The 21,259-nt window shown below is 48.4% G+C and overlaps 1 protein-coding gene across 2 annotated transcripts in view; it reads left to right on the forward strand.

The window, feature by feature from the left end:
- Nucleotides 1-21,259, forward strand: part of si:ch211-126j24.1 (phosphofurin acidic cluster sorting protein 2) — a 94,700-nt gene that overhangs the window by 28,334 nt on the left and 45,107 nt on the right. For both annotated transcript variants that reach the window (XM_035405486.1, XM_035405487.1), the window contains exon 2: nt 16,595-16,682. In XM_035405486.1, the coding sequence (XP_035261377.1) occupies nt 16,595-16,682 (88 nt within the window). The remainder of the gene's footprint in view (nt 1-16,594; nt 16,683-21,259) is intronic.

A 21,259-nucleotide genomic window follows, 5' to 3' on the forward strand; every position in this document is an offset into this window, starting at 1 on the left:
GAAAAAGGTGTTCAAGGAAGTGTGTCCTTCAGTTGGGGTCATTAGATTAGGGTCCATAGATTAGGGTCCATAGATTAGCGTCCATAGATTAGGGACCTTGGGTTAGGATCATTAGATTAGGGTCCATAGGTTAGGGACCTTAGGTTATGGTCAATAGTTTAGGGTCCTTGGTTAGGATCATTAGATTAGGGTCCATAGTTTAGGGGCCTTGGGTTTGGATCCCTAGGTTGAGGTCCCTGGGATTGGGTCCCCAACTCTGGTCATTCTGGGACAGTCAATCACGATCACTTCAGATGAAATTGCGTCGTTTATTCAGTCTAAACCAACCCCAGTGCTGTGTTGGCACAGCATATTTTTGATTCAGTACACACACACACACACACACACTCACACAGTGAATGTCAGTGGGGGATGGGTTTTAGCCCCTGGATTTCCCTTCGCTGGGGTCGTGAACACATTTCTTCTGAGGAATAATCCCATTCTACCTGGTGCCAGATTAGGAACGTGTCTGCCCCATGTTTGGTGCCAAACCAAAGACGCTGCGTAATCTCCTTATAGAGATCTGGACTGTTTTCCGGACGCGACCCTGTCCGAGCGTCCCGAGGATACCGGGGCCTACCCCGACGCCCGGAGACGCTGTCTGCTCCCGTTGAGCCCAGCACATAAGCAGACAGCAGAATTAAGCCCTTTCATACGGTTTCACAAACAACCGTTAATGTCTGGAGACTGGAGGCCGATCACATTCACCTCTGTTCTGGCTGCCGTACCAAAAAAAAAAAAATTATTCTATTTCTAACACACTAACTTTTTTTTCTTTTAAGAAAATGCATTTATATCTCATTGCATAAAAGGAACTGTAATATGTTGTTGAAAGTACGTTTGACATTTATGATATGATAAATGCTAAATAAAGTTCACTGTGATTAGCATGCATTTACCATATATTTTCTGTGCCCTTTCTGTATCGCAGTAAGGCATCAGTTCTGGTGTGTTTTTCATACATTTTATGTTCTTTAAATATAACCTTTACGCGCTGTCTTGTGGATAACTGATATGCCTTCTCTAGATATTACATGTCTGGTGTTTAAGGTCACAGTAAACAGCTCTGTGCAGTATATTTTAAAACATATTTTATGTCTTTTTTTTAAATATGGGCTCATCAAATGTCTATTGACTTGCAAATTGCGGTAAGCTCTCTTTCATTATTGGCACCTATCATAGGGCCCTGTCAGGTATACTTTATGGTCTCTGGAGATTAATATTAGTCGGGAGAGATATGAGAAACAGTCCGAGCCAAATAGTCGGTCGGAGGGAGAGAGGGTTTTTTATTAACAGGCAAACGGGGGCAGTCCCCATGGAGACAGATTGGAAAGGCAGGGTTAATATTATCCTAGAAGCCGCGTAAGGGAGGTGTGTTTTATATCCTGCCATTACCTTTGAGGTTCATCGGGGGGGGGTTAATCTTTTTTCACACCTGCGCCTCCCAGAAAGCACCAGTCCAGCAGTAGTCGCACTTCCATTATTTATAGCACGTCTCCTCCATAAAGCGTCAGAATTTATGTTGGCACGCGTGTCACATGCGTGTTTGTGTTTATCTTTACCCTGATTAGTTCCTCACTCAAACCCCCCCCCCCCCCCCCCGCCCCCACCCGGCGTCTGTCCATCCGTCCCACCTCTATTTGTGTCAGACCCTTCACCCCAGGGGTGAGGGGGGTGAGGGGGGTGAGGGGGGGGGGGGGGGTAATGCAAAGCGGAAAATTTTCCACAGCTGATGTTTCGGGTCGCTGTGCAAACAGGTGGACTTTCTTCAGCTTGGGCTGTTTTCTGTATTTTTTCCCCTTCATTAACACCCCCAGCCCCTCTGGGGTTTGATCTCTGTGTTTTATTTTTATTAGTGATGGATCAGTGCTTTGGCGTCAGGTGATTTTTTTAATGAAACACCTGTAATTGCGTCGCCTTGCGTGAGCGTAACCGCTCTAAATATGACCGCGATGCGAAAGTGCGATTGTCGCTCTTCGTTCCCAATTCCGGTTTTAAGCTGAGAGATTTTTTTTTTTTTTTGAATGGATGGTGCTGTAGGGTTTTGCATTAGGCCAGTGGGCTGCATGGTAGGTGGTCTTGGGGAAATGGGAACTGCAGAGGACCTGTTTAGGTTTTAATAAGTGCAAATGTGTGTGAGACGATGCAATTCCAAAGATGACTGAGTGTGGCCAAGGTTTGCAGAAAACCTGGTCTTATTTGTCAGACTTTCACTCTCTCCCCACCTCTCTCACCCTCTCTCTCTGTATCTCTTCTTTCACTCCCCCCACCTCTCTGTCCCTCTCTCACTCTTACCCTGTCTTTCTCTCTTCCTTTTTTCTCTCTCTTTCTCTCGCCCTCCTCTCCTTTCTGTCTCTCCCCCTTTCTTCACTCTCCATTCGTTTTCTCTCTTCCTTTGTCCTCTCTCTTTCTCTCGCCTCTCTCTCTTTCTCTCATTCTTACTTGTTGCTCAGTCTTTTCCCACCACTTATAATTCAGTCTTAATTATTCTGTACTCGCGAATGCAGACAGATTTTTTAAAACACAGCTGACGTGGTTTTAATTTGCACAGAGACTGTATTATGCAGTGAATGCCTTCCAGGTAGAAAAGGCTTTACATAATTTACAAATTAGTTTTTTTTCTTTCTTTTTTTTCCTGGAAAAAAAAACACATTTGCTGTGCTCCAGTTGTAATGCACATCCGTTTAAAAGACAGAGTGAAATCTCTCTCTGAGCACGGCTTGGTGCAGCGTGCGTGTGTTTGTGTTGAAATGTATCCAGACCCACCAGCCCCGTGTTTTCGTAGTGCCCTGTGCTTCCGGACAGCGGCGTTCCAGAGGAAGGGACTATATTCCGGCATTCCGGTCAGATCCCATATCCCACCCTCTGACTCACTAGGAATGTTTGGGGGGGAGAGGGAGTCGGGGGGGGGTGGGTGGGTGGGCTTTTCCCACTAACCTGGCTCTGGAGTATATGCACTAGATATGCACTTGATGTTCCGGAAGAGGTGTGTGTGTGTGTGTGGGTGCGCGTGTGCGCGCATGTGTGTGCGTGTGCATGTGTGTGTGTGCTGAGAGGTGAGCTCTGTCGCTCCATTCACACACTCGACACACGTGAGTGCAATTAATCAAAGTGCAAACAAGCCAGCCCCAGGTTATCTAGAGTACACACAGACGTGCACGTGCGCACACACACTCACACACACGGGCGCTGGCCAAATGGTGTCATCTAACAGTAATCTGTGTCACCGATAGAGCTGGTTTATCAGTGCAGGAAGTCTATCTAGTCATTTCCCTGAAAACCACTGTGTGATCACCCAAGCCCCACGCTACACAAACTCAGGTCCACGTATAACTCGAATGCTGTAGATTTTTGTAAGTTTGATTATATGACATGTTTTCCTGACATTGTTCTAGACATATGGAAGTCAACTTGGCTGTCTTGTCTGGCATTATTTTCGAGCGGTAATGCCGAATTCACCTCCTTATGGCTTTAAAATGGCTGCCATTTTTTCTCTCTGTGCTTGCAATTTCAGGAAATCAGCTTTCTCAGTCCATGTTTTTTTTTTCCAGATCTTAGATCTAGACGGATTTGGAGGGAAAATGAATGTGTCATCACACCTCTTTATTTTTTATGTTATGGTGCTGGGGGGTGTGGCAGGTCAGTGGATGGAGAGAGAGAGAGGGAGAGCGAGAGAGAGAGAAGGGGGGGAGAGAGAGAAGGGGGAGGTAGGGCAGGCTTTCCCGACAGAAGACAGGCAGATAAACGAGGGCTTCCCGCCATTCCCGCAGCTAGTAACGGGGGTAATATAAACACCGTCTTCATCGTTACCGCCTCCCCTATCCCCTGCCATTTTTACAGCCCTGTTCCCAGCTTGCCATTCTGCAGGTGGCAAGCCCAGACCGGGCGGAGCAAGGCTCTCTCTCACCCCCCCCCCCCCCACCCCTAATTTCTGAACCTCGGAGGGTTCACTCGTACCCTCGAAATGACACCTGCCTCTTGGCCTGTCTATCAATCACCCAGCCAATCAGAGCCCTCGGTGGGGGTGTGTGTATCACATGAGAAAACTTAACTATTTCTAACGTAAACGCGGGGTAAGCAAATACTGCAGTGTGTGTGTGCGTGTGTGTGTCTGCATCTGTAAATCAAATCAAATGAATCAAATCTTTAAAAATAAAAAAAATAAAAAAGTAGAAAAAGCTAATCAAAGTGACGAAAGGTGCGCAGAATGAACTTCTGTCCGTTCTGTCCTTCTGGCTAATTAATGTATCCCCAGCAGCGTCTCCTCCAGCTGCTGCAGGTCTTGGTGTCCCTGAGCACAGAATACATTTCTTTTCTTCTTTTTTTTAATAGAGAGATTTATTTCAGCAATCCCTGCGTGTAATCACTCCTGCTGTACAGACGCTGCCTTTGAATCACTTGCTGGGAGTCTGAGCCTGAAAGTAGTGCACTCCTGGTCCAAAGCCCCCCCCCCCCCCCCCCCCCCCCCCCCCCCACCCCCACCCCATGTAGCAGCGGATTGCTGGGTTTACACTTCAGTGCTGAGGGGGGGGGGGATGTTTTCAGCATAATTTGACACTGAGCTCCCCCCCCCACCACTGCCCCTTCTCCACCCCTGATTCCCTTTCCCCTCTTCCATGTCTTCCCCAATCTATCTACCCTATACCCGCCCCCCCCCCCCCCCCACAAAAAATAGATAAAATATTTCTCTTCCATCCCTTGCAATGTTAATTCTAATGACATTGGTTTACCTATCGCCAGGATGTTATGGCCCGACCATTACACTCTCATTAATCACTACCTGGGATGTTTGTTGGAGATTTACAAATCTGGGCCTTTTCTCTGTTCGCACTCATTGTGAGTCGCTCTGGATACGAGCGTCAGCTAAAAGCCTAAAATGTAAAAAAAAAAAAATTATCCGAGCCTACAGGCAGGCCTCGTCAGCTCCCGGAGCGGAGAGAATGAATCGTTTCCTCTTCTGTTTTTTTCCTTCCCTTTCTCTTTCTTTCAAAGTGCGCAAGATGTGCTGCCCTCCAGAGGACTCCGCACTGGCGGACGTGCGGCCTGCCGGTTTTTTTAAACATCGTACTGTAAATTTAGTGTCCCGTAAAAGAAAGGGATAAAAACTATACTGGACTCTAAAAGTAAAAGTGCTGTTCCCCCTTCCCACTCACTGTGTAGTTTTATTCAGATTAACCTGTGCGGTCTCTTATAACGAATCAATACACAACTGATTGGGGTCTCTGATTGGCTAGTTTGTTTTCGGACTCTCATTGGTTACATTGAGGCTATTGCCGGTGTACCTGTTGCGGTAAACAGATGTATCACTGCACGGTCTGGTCCTCCAAGGTATCTTTTGTTGGAATAAAATATTCATGATTAATGAGCTGGCTCATTATTACAGTTAATAAGCCCGCAAGCGCTGCAGTAATCCAGGCAATGCCGTTATGCAAGAACCGGCTCGATTCCTGCAGTTGAGTCATGAAAAACAGCGGCAGATCCAGCTCTGATTTTCCCCGCTGTGTGTTTTTAATACTTTGGGGTTTCGGGAAGGGCAAGGTGTTTTGTTAACCAGCTTTGACGCAAAAGATGAAAAGATGAAAGGAGAAAGTCGGAAAGGATGAGGGCATTACCATAACTTCCTCAGAGATGAGATTTTCCAGATTTCTCCTGAGTAATCGCAAAATACTGATTTTCAGACTGTTGGCTAAATGGCCGACTACACACCTCTGTTTGTGCCGGCTGCTTTTACTCATATATTTAAGGATTGCTAATTAACTTTGCAAAAAATATGGCATTTGACTGGGCTGGCTGTGTTTCTCATCTGGCTGGCTATTCAAAATTTTGGGGAGCCCCCTGGTGTCAACTGGAGGGTGGGGCCGGGGGCTGTTTGGAGGAGGGGGGGGGGGCGGATCATAAGCAAGAGGTTTTGCACTGTTTGCCAACAGAAAGCAGGAAATAATTTTTTCAGCAGTATAAAAGCCAAATATTTGTGCGCCCCCCAGAGACGATCGGGCTCTTTAAAAATCGGTATTTGCGGATTAATCGTAAAACGAAAAATGTCTTCCATGCCTCCCTCGTCTTCTGCGGTCCGGGACAGTTTGAGCGTCTGGGAAGATCACCCTCCCCCTCAGGGACCCCAGAAAGGCGGCAGCAAGGAGAGAGGAACTTCCAAACATCTGGATTGACGATAATGTTTTTTTTTGTTTTTTTTTTGGGTGGGTGGGGGTGGGTGGGGGTGGTGGGGGGGCGGGGGTGTTCCTGACGCAGCTCTGCAGTCTCGTATGTCAGCCAGGTTAATCTCAAACATCTGAGCCGGAGAACGCTCCATCTGGCTCTCTCTCTCTCTGTCCCCGCTCCCGGCTCCATGGAACCACTCTGGTTCCGCCTTGCGAATGGAACGTTCCCCGATCCCCCCCCACCCGTCCCTCCCTTCATTCCATCTCCAAAACTTCACTTTCGATCCGTCTGTCCCAGGGAAGCACCATTATTTGGGTCAGAAGTGTATTACTTTACTGGAATTTAAACTGGGCTGTTGTATTTATCCAGGGTGGCTTAGAAGCAACAACACTACTGCCTGGATCAGGAGGCAAGGTGCAGTAAAGCCCCCAATAGAGGAAGCGTAGTCCCGGGAGACCGGCAGGCAACTCGTCCGCCACCCTGACAAGCTCAGCTTGCTATACAAAAGTTATGCAAAAAAAAAAACGTATTTCTTTTTTATTTCAATTTTTTGAAGAGCGTAGTGTGGCGGCTGGCTCATTCCCGCATGACAGAACACTCTCTGTTTTTTCCCGCAAAGCTTCATGGGATTATTTAAGGGATCCATTTCTCTGCGGGAGGTTCTGGTTGGTGGCAGGAGTTTCTAATGCCATATTACTGGATGTAATTCAGTATATATCCAGCTGTATAAATGGATACAATGTAAAATGCTATGTAAAAAAGTTGTGTAAGTCGCTCTGGATAAGAGCGTCTGCTAAATGCCTGTAATGTGTAATGGATGGAACAGTCTGTTACCGAAGTACTGCACTGTATTCGCACACACCTGAATGGCAAACATTTCAAAATGTGTGTTAAACTGCAATGTTTCCGCTTCCGTGGAGCGGTAACTTTTGAAGTGAAGAGGTCTGTGTGTGTGTGTGTGTGTGTGTGTGTGTGTGCCGCACAACACACTCAGTGATAAGACCATCTTCATATGTATTGCATGCTCTGATCAGTAAGGTGTCTCATTACAAATTTATCATAGCACTAGTGATGCCATCCAAACACAGCATTGGGGTATAAGAAATTACTGATGAATGTGTCATTTGCCAATATCCCTACACCTTCCTAATGTACAACTTCTCTGTATATCTAATCTGAATAATATATTTTTACTTAACATATGTCTTATTGTCTGTTTCTTTAAGTTATAGGTAGCTCCACCTTCAGCATGCCCAGAGCTGTAATCAAATGGAATGTACCAGTGAGTAGTTAATTGCGGGGGAGTGGTGTTGAGTTAATTGTCCCTTCCAATGTCATGGCATAGTCCGTCTCTTCCACTTAGTTCCGCGTATTTTATTTCGGTTTCGAACATTTTTATTCGTGCCACGGATCAGCAATGAAAGAGGTGAGCCGGCCCTCTCCATGCCGTTTCGGTTTTATGGTTTATGGCTGACGTCCCCCCCCCCCCCCCACCCCCCTCCCCGGTCACTGGCAGTCCTCCTGGCTGTCCGGATTGAGTTTTACGGCCAGCGCAGCTCTGGAGGACGGCCCGTGATTCAGAGCATGCTGGGAAATGACGGGAGTGACATATGCTCTGCAGATAGTGCTCGTTTAAAAAGGCGGGGCGGGTTCAGGACAATATTCAGCAGCTGCGATGGACCAACTCACCCCCCCCCCCTGCATACACCCCCAAGGCAAATCTATCCATCCAGGAGACACAGGGGTCAAATCATTTCCCAAAGTACATTTTGGAGGTATTCAAGGTCTTGGGTCATGCACCAGAACAGTGGCACTGATTAGATTGTAATTATCCAGCTTCAGTGATGCTTGCTTCACATATTAAACGCACTTTTCTGCCTAAAGCCTGCATTGTAAATCGCAATTTCAAAATGATCAAACCCTTTCAGAGCTGATAAAACGTTTGCAGAATTACTGACGGTTTCAAAAGAACCTGGAGGCGGTTGTGAGTGTGTTGCATATGCTACGCTTAAAGATATTTATAATTGATATACACCAATCACTGTTTATATTAATGTATATTTTTGGCTCGTGTAGCCAAGATTTATGTTATAAATCAGCGGTTGAGTTGGCTCGACTCACCACCTCCAATCACAAAATTTACAACAGCGCCTGATTGGTTGAATGAAGTAACTGACCCCAATTAGCATGCCATTGGATGTGGAGCTGACTAAAATCCCATCGAGTTACAGGAAAGATCAGCCGCTTAAAGGAAAGCAGTTGTGTGGGGTTGCTTTATTATAGGTCCTTATCAAAAAGGTGTCTGGATTGACAACAGTCACATAATAAACTTACACAAACTGCATGTGAATTATCCCTGCGTTGGACGGCGTTATTCGTCTGTCGCACTTGTGGCTCTTAGTACCAGGTTTTCAGTGTCTCCACAAAGGGCTTTCGATTTGCAGATTTGATGCCGGTCACTTATCTTGATTGATCCGGCCGCCGCATGCTCATTCCATAAGCGTCTTATCAGATTGCGTATGGATTGATAAAGATTTACTCTCCCGGAAGCCTGGAGTCACCCCGGCATTAGCGTGAGAGTTAGGGCAGCGTAGCGTAGCGTGTTCCGCGCATTATAAATAATGCAGAGCCGTCGGAATCCCTCTCTGTAGACTCCAGGAGGTAAAACGGGGGCATCGCAGAGAGAGAGAGGGGGAGAGAGAGAATAGCTTAGCCCCAGTGCCTGCACCTCGGTCTCTGTGTCTGTAGCTGGGCTCTTGTGTCTGTAGCTTAGCGTCTGTCTGTAGATCAGTCTTTATATCTGTAGCTGGGTCCCTCTGTCTGTACCTCAGCCTCTGTGTCTGTAGCTTGGCCTCTGTGTCTGTAGCCTCTCTCTTTATTTTTGTTTCTCTCTCTGTCTCTCATAGGGTAATTAAGCAGACCTTTACCCCTTGCTTTATTTATGTGAGTAATGCTCTTTGAAGCTCAGGGATTCTCTCTGGGGCACAGGCTCTGATAGACTCAGGCTGTTCTCCTGTAGAGCGTAAGCTGCCCCCCTCTCCGGCGGGACGTCCCGCCGTGGTCTGTACATCCTAGTTTGTCCGCGTGTGCAGGAAAGCTGTGCGGTATCACAGAGGAAGAACGCGTAGTTCTCCTTCTGCTGTGACCTTATTACGAACCGTATGTGCAGGGACCCCTGACTGTTACTTCCGACTGATCTGAGGATGCAGCCTGGATGTAGGTCAAACTCAAGTGTTCTGTGTTTTTCTGTGGTTTATTTATTTATGTATTTATTTTTATTTTGTCCACACAAATAAATAGGAACGGACTATTTAGGACGGTTCCATTCTGTCCGTGTTCCGGAACTTACCGACCGGGTGCAGCCATGTTGCGTTCTGGTCTGTACTGTGCCAAATCTACCCATATAAGCACAAAGGAACCTATGTCCCCACCCAGAAAATGTTGCCGTGGTGATGGGCCATTTGTTTATGGACGCAACAGCTTTCCAGAATGAACGTGGCTTCAGGCTTGTTTACAGGGCCTGTATTTTTTGACAGTCCCTGACAGGATTTTGAATGCTTTAACTCTTCAGATCCCTGAGAATTTTCGATGATGCGCAATGCTAGACAAAATCGATTGTGTGAATTTGTCTGGTGTCTAATATTGGTAAGGTTATGGTGCATATCCCCAAACAGTACAAATATGCTTGAGAAAACGGCGTGTAGTTTTTAAACCTTTATAAACATGCCACATGAAGGATATTTAATATTGACCTTTCTTTTTTTTTTTACTTCCGTCATGCAGTCTTGGAGACACTTGATTGGCCGGATTGTGTTTCCCGTGGGTGTTCCCACTGTGGGTCTTTTGTACCCGCTCCGTCACATCACCCGCCGTGGGGGAAGAAGGAAGGCGGTTGTTTCCATGGTTACGGGGCACGCGGCGGCGCGGCGAGAGACGGCGTTTGATTGATGGGCGTATTGATTTCTGCGACGGCGCCGTCGACGGCGTTTCCCCCGCTTCGTGCGACCGTGGCAGGAGACGGGGGGTATCCACTTGACCTTTAGGTCACCTCCGGTGATCTACTGTTCCAGTGCGTGGCCCTCAGGCGCTTCCCTGCTGGTGTTCGGCAGAGCCGCCTCTGTGCAGCCAAGCAGCAGAATTCAACATGGCCGCCGCCGCAAGCCGCACCTGAAGGGTTGCCAGATTTAGAATTTGTCAAAACCCGGACACGGTGCGCACCTGGAAGCTTAATTGTGTATGAGGTGGGGTGGGGGTGGGGGTGGGGGATGCGTGCTGTCGGAACCGATGTTAGACCGGGAGGGCTGATTCAGACGCAAATTCATTTAAAAACAATTTAAATTAAAATTTCTTCCATCGGTTACTAATGCCAGGCATTATATTGTCCGGTCGGGACCACAAACCAGACATGAACCGGACCTGTGCGAATAATTTGAAAACTGGACATTCTGGTCCAGATCCTGGCATCTGGCAACCCTTCGCACCAGTGCCCATGCTTGAGGTGTAGCGCTTGAGCCAGTGGGCGGTGGGTCTACAGCACTTTTTGGTGGAAATGGGCCTGGGGGGAAGTATTTTGTTGCAGTGTTTGTGCATTTAAATGGGCTGTTTAGCTTACTCAGGCTGTACTTGGTCAGACAACATCAGTGGCCTCATTCTCAGAACTGTAATGTGCTCGGCAGAAATTGATTTCAAGCTCCAGATGGTTCGCTAAATGTGATTATTTCTTGATAACGTATGATGAATAAGATCTTTTTTTTTTCCTGAGAACCGGGGAAAAAACTTATATTCAGTTGCAGAGCCTCAGATCCTGAAATTGGTGCTGATTGTCTATAAAGTTTATCTCCACGGGTTTGCCTGTTGGGTTGGGTGTGAAGAGTCTTCCCCTGACTTGGGTCTGTGCCAACCGGACTTGTGAACTGCGGTGTGACTTCACTTGCTTAGGAGGGTTCATATTTGTTTACACTCTCCCGAGCTGATTACAGGTTGCAACAATGAATATCTATAAGAGAGAGAGGATTGGCCGTCCCGTTCAGCCTGACGACCGGCTCGACAACAGGGTGCACCAAAAGCGGCAGTTGACTTCACTTGTTCAGGGCGGCTTTTCGTGAAAAATATGGGTCACAGGAGTTTGAGGTGGGTCTCGGAATGAGTCTGTAGTCCACTAGGCTCTGCGAGTTTGTGTAACTGACGGGTCCCTGAAAGGTACTGCATTTTTAATTTGGGTCCTCACGTTAAAAATTATTTCTGATTTTCCAATATTAAAAAGTTTAAGGACCGTTGGTTTAGGGGATAGCCTGTGCTTGTCTTCTCTCTCCTGCATTGACAGCAGAGGCTGCTGAAATTAAAATAGGGCTGTATATACAGCCATTAATATAGGTCTATATATAGAGAGGGGATTGGCCATTCTTTAAACCTTACAGCCAGCTCAATGACAATGAGCACAATCCCCCGCACACCCTGATCCGTATCAGATTTCGTGTGTTTGGACCACAATCATTGAATGGCCTCGTCCACAAACATTATGCGTCAGGCAATTTATGAATGGGAGGGCATCGATCGGCGCGTAGGAACACGTTTGTGGCGGCGGCGAGCCAGGAGATAAGTGGATAATTGTAACTTTGTTCCCGTGCCGCCTGGAATCGGGCGTTCCTGTGCTCGTTTCTGGAGTGCCCCCGAGACGAAACGGGGGTGCAGCGGCTCGGAAGAGATTCTCTGGCGAGGACGGGGAGGCAGAGGGGGGGCGGGGAGGCTGGGGGCGAGAGCGAGCGCTCTGCGACGAGCCGCTTCGGAGAGAGAGATGAGCGATGAGGTGAGCGGAATTGATTTCGCTGAAGCTGGAGGGGCGAGGGGGGAGGGGGAGGGCGAGGGGGACGGGCTCCGGCCCGTGGACTGACAGGGCGATGTCTCTGTTTCGCGGTGGGAGAAGAGGCTGGGGTTTGCCCGCGCGGGCGGCCCGCTTACCGCCAGTCCCGCTCGCGCATCCCGCTCGACTCTCCCTTCCACTCTCGTCGTTTCAGAATAACTTTTTTTTTTAAGACGAACTGAAAGTCCAGGAAACATTGCCTTCTAAATCACACACGCAGATTTCTAAAGGAAAAGTGTGTGGACTGCTTGGAAGTCGGGGAGAACAGTCTGATAATTGCAGTTGCAATTAGAACCGGGCCACAGATTCTGTAGGCTGTCCAGATATTCAGCTCCTGCATTCCTGTCCTCTGTGCTTCTTAACTGAATAAGGTTCTGAGTTGGTAATACGAGCTTCCTGTCCTGTTATTACAGGTCTCAGTATTATCCTTGATCAGACCCCTTACTGAATTTTCAGGAGATGCATCAAATGAGTCTGTTTCAGCTTCTTTGGTAGAGAAGCTGAGTTCGCAGTGTTTGATGTTATGGGGAGCTGAGTGCAGAACCTGTGGCCGTACCGCCTCGCCTGTCCCTCTGTCTCATCCCTGCGTGTCAGTCCGACCTGCCCCAGGGGCTTCTGGGTAGATTTCTCTGGCAGGAATCTCAGCAGATCGGGTCTGGTGGCTGACACAAGCGACAGGAAAGACGGTACAGCGTTCCAGTGAGTTCCTGTTTATGCTCCGCTAAACACTTGTGCTCTCTGACCTTTGACCTTTGACCTTGACCGTGTATGCCGAGTGCCAGACAACGGGCCTGTTGCCGGTACATTTTGCAGAGATTGCGGCGGGAACACAAGAGCACAAATCCGTCACGATTTTCACACTGGCAGCAACGCGTTTCTCGGTTCGCTCCCCCCCCCCCCTTCCCCCACCCTCCAGTCTGTGGCACTTTCTCTCCGGCGCAAATTTAATTCGCTGCAGAGCGAGCTGCGATGGCACCGAGTGACTCACACAGGGCCGTGAGCTCAGCCCTGAAGGACAGCTTCACCTCTCCATTCAACAAGTCTCAGATATAGTTTCAGCAGATCTGTCACAACATGCGTTCTAAGGTCCTGTTTACACTTGCCTTTCTGCATTACGTTGCAGTCGTTTGGCAGAGGCTTTCATCCAAAGGGACGTACGGTAAGCGCATACCTACACGCAATATGCAACTCATTTCCTGACACATCCAGTGATCTAATGCCGTCTGTGTCACGTTTGATTACCGCGGATCTAAGCACTAAGGAATCAGGCAGGGGTGCGTTTGTGAAAACCCGACGTGGATCGCATCCGGAGGCGGACTGAACTGGATTGTGGCACCATCGGCGCTGGAAGATGTGCCTTGGCCTGTCACCTCAGGATCCAGAGCCGGTTTGGGAGCTGAAGGTGTCTGTCCACGGGGCAATGCAGGGAGGTGGGCAGGGGCGGTGGCCAAGTTGGACCCCCCCTTTAAACCTGTAGTACAGAACCCCCCCTTGCATTTCTGACCCCGCTCCTTTCTCCCAGTCCTTATACAGTTGAATGTACTGGCGCTACACCGTTTCTGCACTCAGTCCTGGCGATGCTAACCGTTTTGTTTGTGGCTCTCCAGCCGAACTCATCGAACAATGAGGATGCGTGTTTCAGCACGCTGCAGAACGAGGACGGGTGACGGATAACGTGTTTTTTTTTTTGTTTTTTTTACCACTTCATCCAGCGAATCTCCGAGTGCTTGATTGCTGTGATACGGCGCTGAGTGTTTGTTTTGGTTTCAGCTAGACGTGCCCGTAGAGACGTGCGTGCTTGAGCCCAGCTCGAAGAATGAGAGGAAGAGGAAGAAAAATAAATAAATGGATCTGAGGTGTAAAACAGATTTATAGGCAGTATATGCCAGTGCACAGCTGTTTAAAGCAGCCATGTTTCTCGGTGTGGAGGAGTTATTACCAGCCAGCATCCGCTGACTGAGGAGTCGGTCTGGTTAGTGATGTCTTTCCTAAGCAGGGGTGTGGGGTCCACTGACTGAGGAGTCGGTCTGGTTAGTGATGTCTTTCCTAAGCAGGGGTGTGGGGTCCGCTGACTGAGGAGTCGGTCTGGTTAGTGATGTCTTTCCTAAGCAGGGGTTGTGGGGTCGGTTTTCGCGGGGAGTGCGTAAATTTCGCTGACGCCCCGGGAGTCGCTCCGAGCGCTCCAGCTGATGAATTTAAGGGACCACCCAGGGCGCCGTCGGCAGAACCTCTCGCCATCCCTCTTTCCGGCCAGAGCTCGCCGTTTTTTTTTCCCTGAACGCGTGCTCCGGAGAGGAAACGCTGGCGGACGCGTTGTCGAGGTCGGCGTGTGACGGGGGTCGGGTGCCGCGGCGTTGGCGTGACAGCGTTGGCGTGACTGTGTGGCGTTGTGCTCTCCTTTTCCCGTGGCTGTTTCCCTGGCTTTCCGGAGCTTTCTCCGGGCCCAGCCAGCCAGTGCCTGAAAGGCCTTTTCAGAATATGTGCAGTCAGGTGGTTTGTTTTTGTGCTGAGTCAGCATAGAGCTTTCACTCTCTCTTTTCACTTTCGCTCTCTTTTTTTACTTTCACTCTCTGTCTTTCCTCTCTCTCTCTCTCCTCTCTCGTGCTCTCTCTCTCTCTTTCCTCTCTCATGCTCTCTCTCTCTTTCCTCTCTCTCTCTCTCTCGCTCACTCCAAGCTCGCTGTCCTTTGTATGCTTGAGCCAGTGGGCTAAATTGCATTCTGCTGCCAGTCATGACATTCCAGTGGAAAGAATTGGTGTGTGTGTGTTTCTGTGTGCCTGTGTGTGTGTGTGTTTGTGTGCCTGTGTGTGTATATGCCTGTGTGTGTGTGTGTGTGTGTATGTGTGTTTCTCTGAGCCTGTGTGTGTGTTTATCCCTGTGTGTGTGTGTGTCTGTGTGTGTACCTGTGTGTCTGAGTGCCTGCCTGTGTGCATGTGTGTGTCTGTGGATCTGATGCTGTGGATTATTCCAGTATTCCCGTCTGTTCGGTTTTCCCACACAGCCCATGTGCCCCATTCCCGTCTGTTAATACCGCGGAATTCTAGACCTGTCTGAGCGGAGCCAACATTGGGACCGTCAATCGGATGCACATTTCACAATAATCACGTGACTCGTCCAACTGGAGTTGAAAATTCATTTGAAATGGGGGGGGGGGGGGGGGGGGAATGCAATGAAATGAAAATGAAAAAGCCCTTGGAGGATGGGGGAACGGCTAATGCTATATGTACACTGTGCACATAAAGTATATGACCTTTTACAAAGCTAAGTGTACTGTACATGAAACTGAACACGCTATCGCTATCTGACGACAGCTTCAATTTGAGTGAACTGGCTGAACGCAGTTTGATTCACACTGGTGTGAAAGTGAACTCGGTGACCGTGCTGGTCACTATGAACTCACACTCCCAGCAGGCCAGAGGAGGATGGGCTCCCCCTGGTGAGTCTGCTTCCTCCCAAGGTCTCTTCCTGTTTGTTCTGCTCGGCTGGTTTCTCCACGTTTTGCTTTTGTTAGAGGTTTGAGGCAGGGCTGTGCTGCGGAGCACATGGTGACATATGTTTGGTGAAACGCGTCACATGAAATAAATATGATTTGATGTGATTTGTGCGGTCGCAAGCAAACGTTGTAGTGTGTGTCTGTTAAACTGTGTCAATACTGGGCCTGGAGTCTGTGTGTTTGATGCACATCTGTGCAAGTGGACGTCTGTGGTGATGGCTACAAGACTCACCATATTCATTCATAATTGATCTATAATTCTTCTAACAAAATTGTTCTTGTTTTCGACTCGTTTGTCTTTCGATGCAAGCGCTGCTCACACGGGCCAAAGTCAGTTCTCTTTCGCTGTGTTGAATTGTCCAAAACAGCATTTGAAATGACTCCTTCGGGCAGCTAATTTTGAATGAAAGAGGAACTTTAGCCCTGAGGAGACTAAAAAACTCAGGTTTCCTTCCAAATGTGTCTAGCAAGTCTCCTGCCTGCCTACACACATAGGAAGCGGGGCTTGCTCTCTCGCTGAGCTGTCACAAGACTCAAACACTGTCCACCTACACAGCAATAACCCTTTAACCCTTTGAAGTGTTGGCTCACACATGGGTGATTAGAATGTTCTTAAGTGAGCAGTCTAATGCTGATGCAACAATCACTACTGGCGACTGAAAGCAATGAAGTTATGGAATGCTGATTTAGAATTTAGGAAGAAAAAAAATCCCCCTAAAAACCCGCTCTTCAAAGGGTTAAAGATTGTTATCATTAACTCAGGCCAGAAATCACACTCCTCACCAGAGAACCAAGGATTATAAAATATGGATTAAATATTGCTTGTCATCAACTTTCGCATAGAAAAGTTGCCGGTCACCATTGGCATTGCTCTACATGTTGTTACCAATGTAGTCTGTGATTAGTGGAGCAAGGAGATGCGTCTCCAGGGGTAACCCATCTCTTGGCGCTTTGGGGGAGCAGGTGTGCTTGCAGGTAGGGGTGTGGGTGCTCGAGCGGTCATTTAATTTCACCTTTCCCCTGTCCTTCTCCGTCTTCTGCAGGTTGTGCAGCCTCACCCTGAAGAAGCTGATCGTCCTGAAGGAACTGGACAAAGACCTGAACTCGGTGGTGATCGCTGTGAAGATCCAGGTGAGGGAACGGGGTTCCGTGTGTCAGAACACCAGACCTGGGATGAGTACGTAACGTCCTGTCCCTGTTTGGACTGAAGCATTCCTACAGAAACCCTGAGACCCACAGTGGTGTCTGTGGGTAGCACTGCTGCCTTGCAGGAAGCAGGTCCCAGGTTCAGGTCCCCTCTGATTGGCCAGTTCTCGTGTTTGTGTGGGTCTCCTCCGGGTCCTCCAGTTTCCTCCCACAGTCCAAAGATATATACGCTGCAGGGCTCACTTGCAAAAGAGATGTCAATCACAGTGTGATTACCCTGGTTAAATTAAGGTTAAATAAATTAAAAATAAAATAAATAGATTACTAACCGAAACATGTAATCATGTAAAAGAGGGGTTTTGTTCATAATATTGGTAAAATCTGAATGATTTTTATATGTCTGAGTGGTTGAAGTATTTCCCCCTGGTGTGGTCCACAGTGGGGTCCGGTCCACAGTGGGGTCCGGTCCACTGTGCACCATCTTCATCGCCAGTCCTTTGTGGAGAGTTCATGCGTTTCGTAAAATGAAGACGGCAAGTGAAAAATATACGGACGAGATAGTGCTTCGTATCGATGCTGTCCACAGTCATGTGACTTGAGGCCTGATTTGTAGTGGGCTCGGGGCACGACTCTTTAATTGGCTCCTGCCATTAGAGGGGGTAGGAAGGTTCAAGGAAGGGGCGCGACTAAAGGCATGAATCAGCCGACGAAGCGGTCAAGGAAAGGTCATGCCAGGGGCGGAAAAGCTGCGGGGTAACCATGGCGACGGCATGCGATCGGAACGGCGGGAATTTGCCCTCTCGGTGCGAGAGCCCTGTCGCAGCCATCCTCTCTCGCCCTCCTCCTCCTCGTTTGGATTTCGGTGGTGACCGGCTCGTTAAGTCCGGCTCATTAGTCACGCCTCTGCCCGGCCGGCCGTTAGCCGTTAGGCCGTTAGTTTTTTTTTTTTTTAAAAAGCAGAAAATGTTGAGGTGTGGTCTGAAATGGCGGCTTTTTGCAGAAAACCACCAGACAATTTGCCAGAAAGGGGGCCCTACCAAAACGGGGGAAGAGCACCGTTGTCAGTGCTAGGGGCGGTGTCGGTACACCCACGAGGGTGCAATCCCATGATGCCTCCTGTTTTTCACCCTTTTGTCCGTGGTCATAATGGTCACAGTCTCTGTAGAAAGAACACGCTGAATAGCAGCGTTCTCGATAATCCCACAAGGGTACACTCCCATAATGCAGCCTGTTTTAATGATGACAATAAAAGTGATAATAAAAACATTTTTTTTTACAACGTGCTTTCCAGACAGTATGCTCAAAAACAGAGAGCAGCAGACCCATTTCAAAGATAATTGCAATGTACAGATACAGACATGATGTAGAGCTAAGAATAAGACTCAAATAAAGGTAAACTGTGCAGTATTCGGGTTACTCCACTGATGTCACTGAGAGCGGAAAACATAAAATACTGCTTTTCCCTCTTTGTCGCTGGTCATGATCTCCGTGACCACTGGACTGGTTTCTCTATGTCTGTGAATGCAGTGAATAATTTTGTGAACCCCCCTCCCTGGTGGCAAGCTGCGATTGGTCAGCGGGCATTGTAGCCACGTGGAGTTCATGCCGCCCCCCCCTCCCTTTGGGGCTTTTACCAAATCGCACTTCCTGTGGGACCGCGTGAGCGCGTGGCGCTCGCCGGCTGGCTGGCTGCTGACTGTTCGACCCGGGCGACCGTGCCCCGGGGGAAGTGATTTCCTTATTTCCCCAATTCCACCCCACCACCCCCCCCCCCCACCCCCCCCCGCGACTAACCTGGAAATGAACCAACTGTCAGACCGTAAACGTCTGGAGCGGCAGCCGAGGTTGCTGTTTCGCGGCTGATCGCGGGAGGGAACATTCGGCAGTAAGAGCCAAACGCCGGTGGACCCCGGGGACGACTCGTGAGGGTAACGTTTCCTTAGGAGGACCCTAAAAAAGGCCCGTAAAACGTGTTATTAAATTGTTATTTACGGCCCGCAAATGTGTTTTAAACGAATATTTTCGGATTAATCAGGAACAATCAGGTCCCTGATGTTCCCTGTGAATCAAACGCTCACCGGATCTCCACGGCAACTCTCTCAGAAGTGTCTCCCCCAGGGATGAATCTGGCTGTTGTCAAGGCAACACCAGCTGCCTTGTGCCTGGGTTTGTGGAATGATGCTGGAACTCTGCTGTAACTCCAGTCGAAGCCTCTCTGGCGCCCCCTACAGTCTGCATGCACACACTGCATGTTCCTACCCTCCTGCTAGTCGGTGCTGGTTTAACTAACGGACTGCTGAGTGGCTAATTCGGTTAAGGCACAACGCTGTGGTGCATGGATGAGCCCCATGGTCTCGGATCGAAATCTGGACTGTGCCAGTAGCAACTGATGGAGATTTTAAAGTTTGTTAGCACGATGTTTTTGTGCTTGATGACAATGGAGTTTTTAGAGTGTGTTTGCGTGATGTTTCTGTGGGCGTTGATGATGGAGATTTTAAAGTTCGTTCGCGTGATGTTTTTGTGAGGTCGGCTGGAGTGCTATGCTAATGGGATTCAAACGCGAGCTAAAAATCATGACTGAAGCTCCATGAAGCACCTATTTCCTCTCTCTGTGCTAAACAATGAAAACAATGAGTGAATTAATCAGTCTTTATTTCTGTACAGCCACATTTACATAGAGGGTGTCACGCAGTGGACATTTTCCTGTGAGCACTGGAAAACCCAGAAGAAGCCAAATTTGATGGAATACACACAACCCACTGGGGTCCTGACAGCTTATAAAATGAAATTTTGGAGAAGGAAATATTGTAAACTTCACGTGGAAGTTTCTGTGGAACTCTCTTTTTATGATTATAAAATACGCTTGTGAGGTCATAATAGCTGGGCTTCCTCTTACAGTCTTTTCTCCTGTTTTTGGGTAACGTGATACCACTGCCACCTGTGTAGGTGTGGTTACACATCCATTGGGATTAATTCCCAATTCTTTCTCTCTGTCTTTCTCTCACTCTCTCTCTCTCTCTCTCTCTTATTCTCTCTCTCTCTCTCATGCCTTTCATGTGTCAGAGTTGCCTTGTTTATGTATTCGGTTTGTTCAAAGTGCCCTCAAACCCCCCCTCCCCCCCCCCATTCCACACCTTTGGGTGCAAATGTGCAACTAATCCAGTACAGAAGGAAACAGCTAATGGAAAAATGATCTGGCTTCTGAAAGTCTATAAAAGTACCAGGAAATTGTTACCCAGGCCCCTCTCCCCCTCTCCCCCTTTCCCTGAAGTGCAGTTCTGCGTGGGCTCAGGACTGGGTGATACCAACCGGAAAAATCCTTTTACATTTTACATACATATTAATCATATTACAAAACTCCCATAGTGCTTAGGGCAGGGGTGTGTAACCCTGGTCCTGCGGAACCGTGCTATATCTTCATAATATACTTTATGTCAATACATGAACAGCATTGACTCTCTCTCTCACTCTCTCTCTCTCTGTCTCCCTCCCTCTCTTTCTCTCTCCCTCCCTCTCCCTGGTATCTGTTCTTCTGCACTCTTTGTTCTCCAAATTCCCCCACGAATGGGAGGGTGGGGGGCGGGGCTGTCAGTAGAGGGGGGGGGGGGGGGGGGTGTGGCAGTCATCATCCAGAGGGACTTACAGTACAAGAGCACATAACTGCATCCACATGTGTTATACGAGCAGCATTGATATAGACCGCCAGGCTAACGCCACTCTCATAACAGAGCCTAAAGCTTGTGACTGAAGCATCCGTCAGGCACTAATGAGGGTTAAACTATGCCGACCTACGGCCATGACACATTGTTAACTACCTACAGTAATGAAATGGAGGGCACCGATGCCATAACAATCACTGAGTTAATTAAATAGCAGGTGGTGGGCGTGGGGATCAGAGGGACCCAGGGTGAAGGCTAAAGAGGTGTCTGAAGAGATCTCCAGTCTGCATGTTCTGCATGCATGTTCTAACTGCGTCGTCTGCATGCTCGTTCTAACTGCATCTTCTGCATGCATGCATGTTCTAACTGCGTCATCTGCATGCGTGTTCTAACCACGTTCTGCATGCATGTTCTAACTGCATCTTCTGCATGCATGCATGTTCTAACTGCGTCATCTGCATGCGTGTTCTAACCACGTTCTGCATGCTCGTTCTAACTGCATCTTCTGCAAGCATGCATGTTCTAACTGCATCTTCTGCATGCATGTTCTAACCACATTTCCTGCATGCATTTTCTAACTGCATCTCCTGCATGCATGTTCTAACTGCATCTTCTGCATGCGTGTTCTAACTGCATCTTGTGTGTGCATGTTCTGACTGTATCTTGTGTGTGCATGTTCTAACTGCATCTTCTGCATGCAGGTTCTAACTGCATCTTCTGCATCATGTTCTAACTGCATCTTGTGTGTGCATGTTCTGCGTGCACGCTCTCTGTTCATGTTCTGTGTGCATTTTCTACATGCATATCCTTCAGGCTGAAACACTTGCATTTCCATTAAGGGGAGACTGAATTTGAAATGAACGCTCTGCTCTGCCCTGCACAGTTCATACCCGCAGGTTTCTA

Source organism: Anguilla anguilla, chromosome 2, assembly GCF_013347855.1.
Source record: "Anguilla anguilla isolate fAngAng1 chromosome 2, fAngAng1.pri, whole genome shotgun sequence".
Taxonomy (NCBI): domain Eukaryota; kingdom Metazoa; phylum Chordata; class Actinopteri; order Anguilliformes; family Anguillidae; genus Anguilla; species Anguilla anguilla.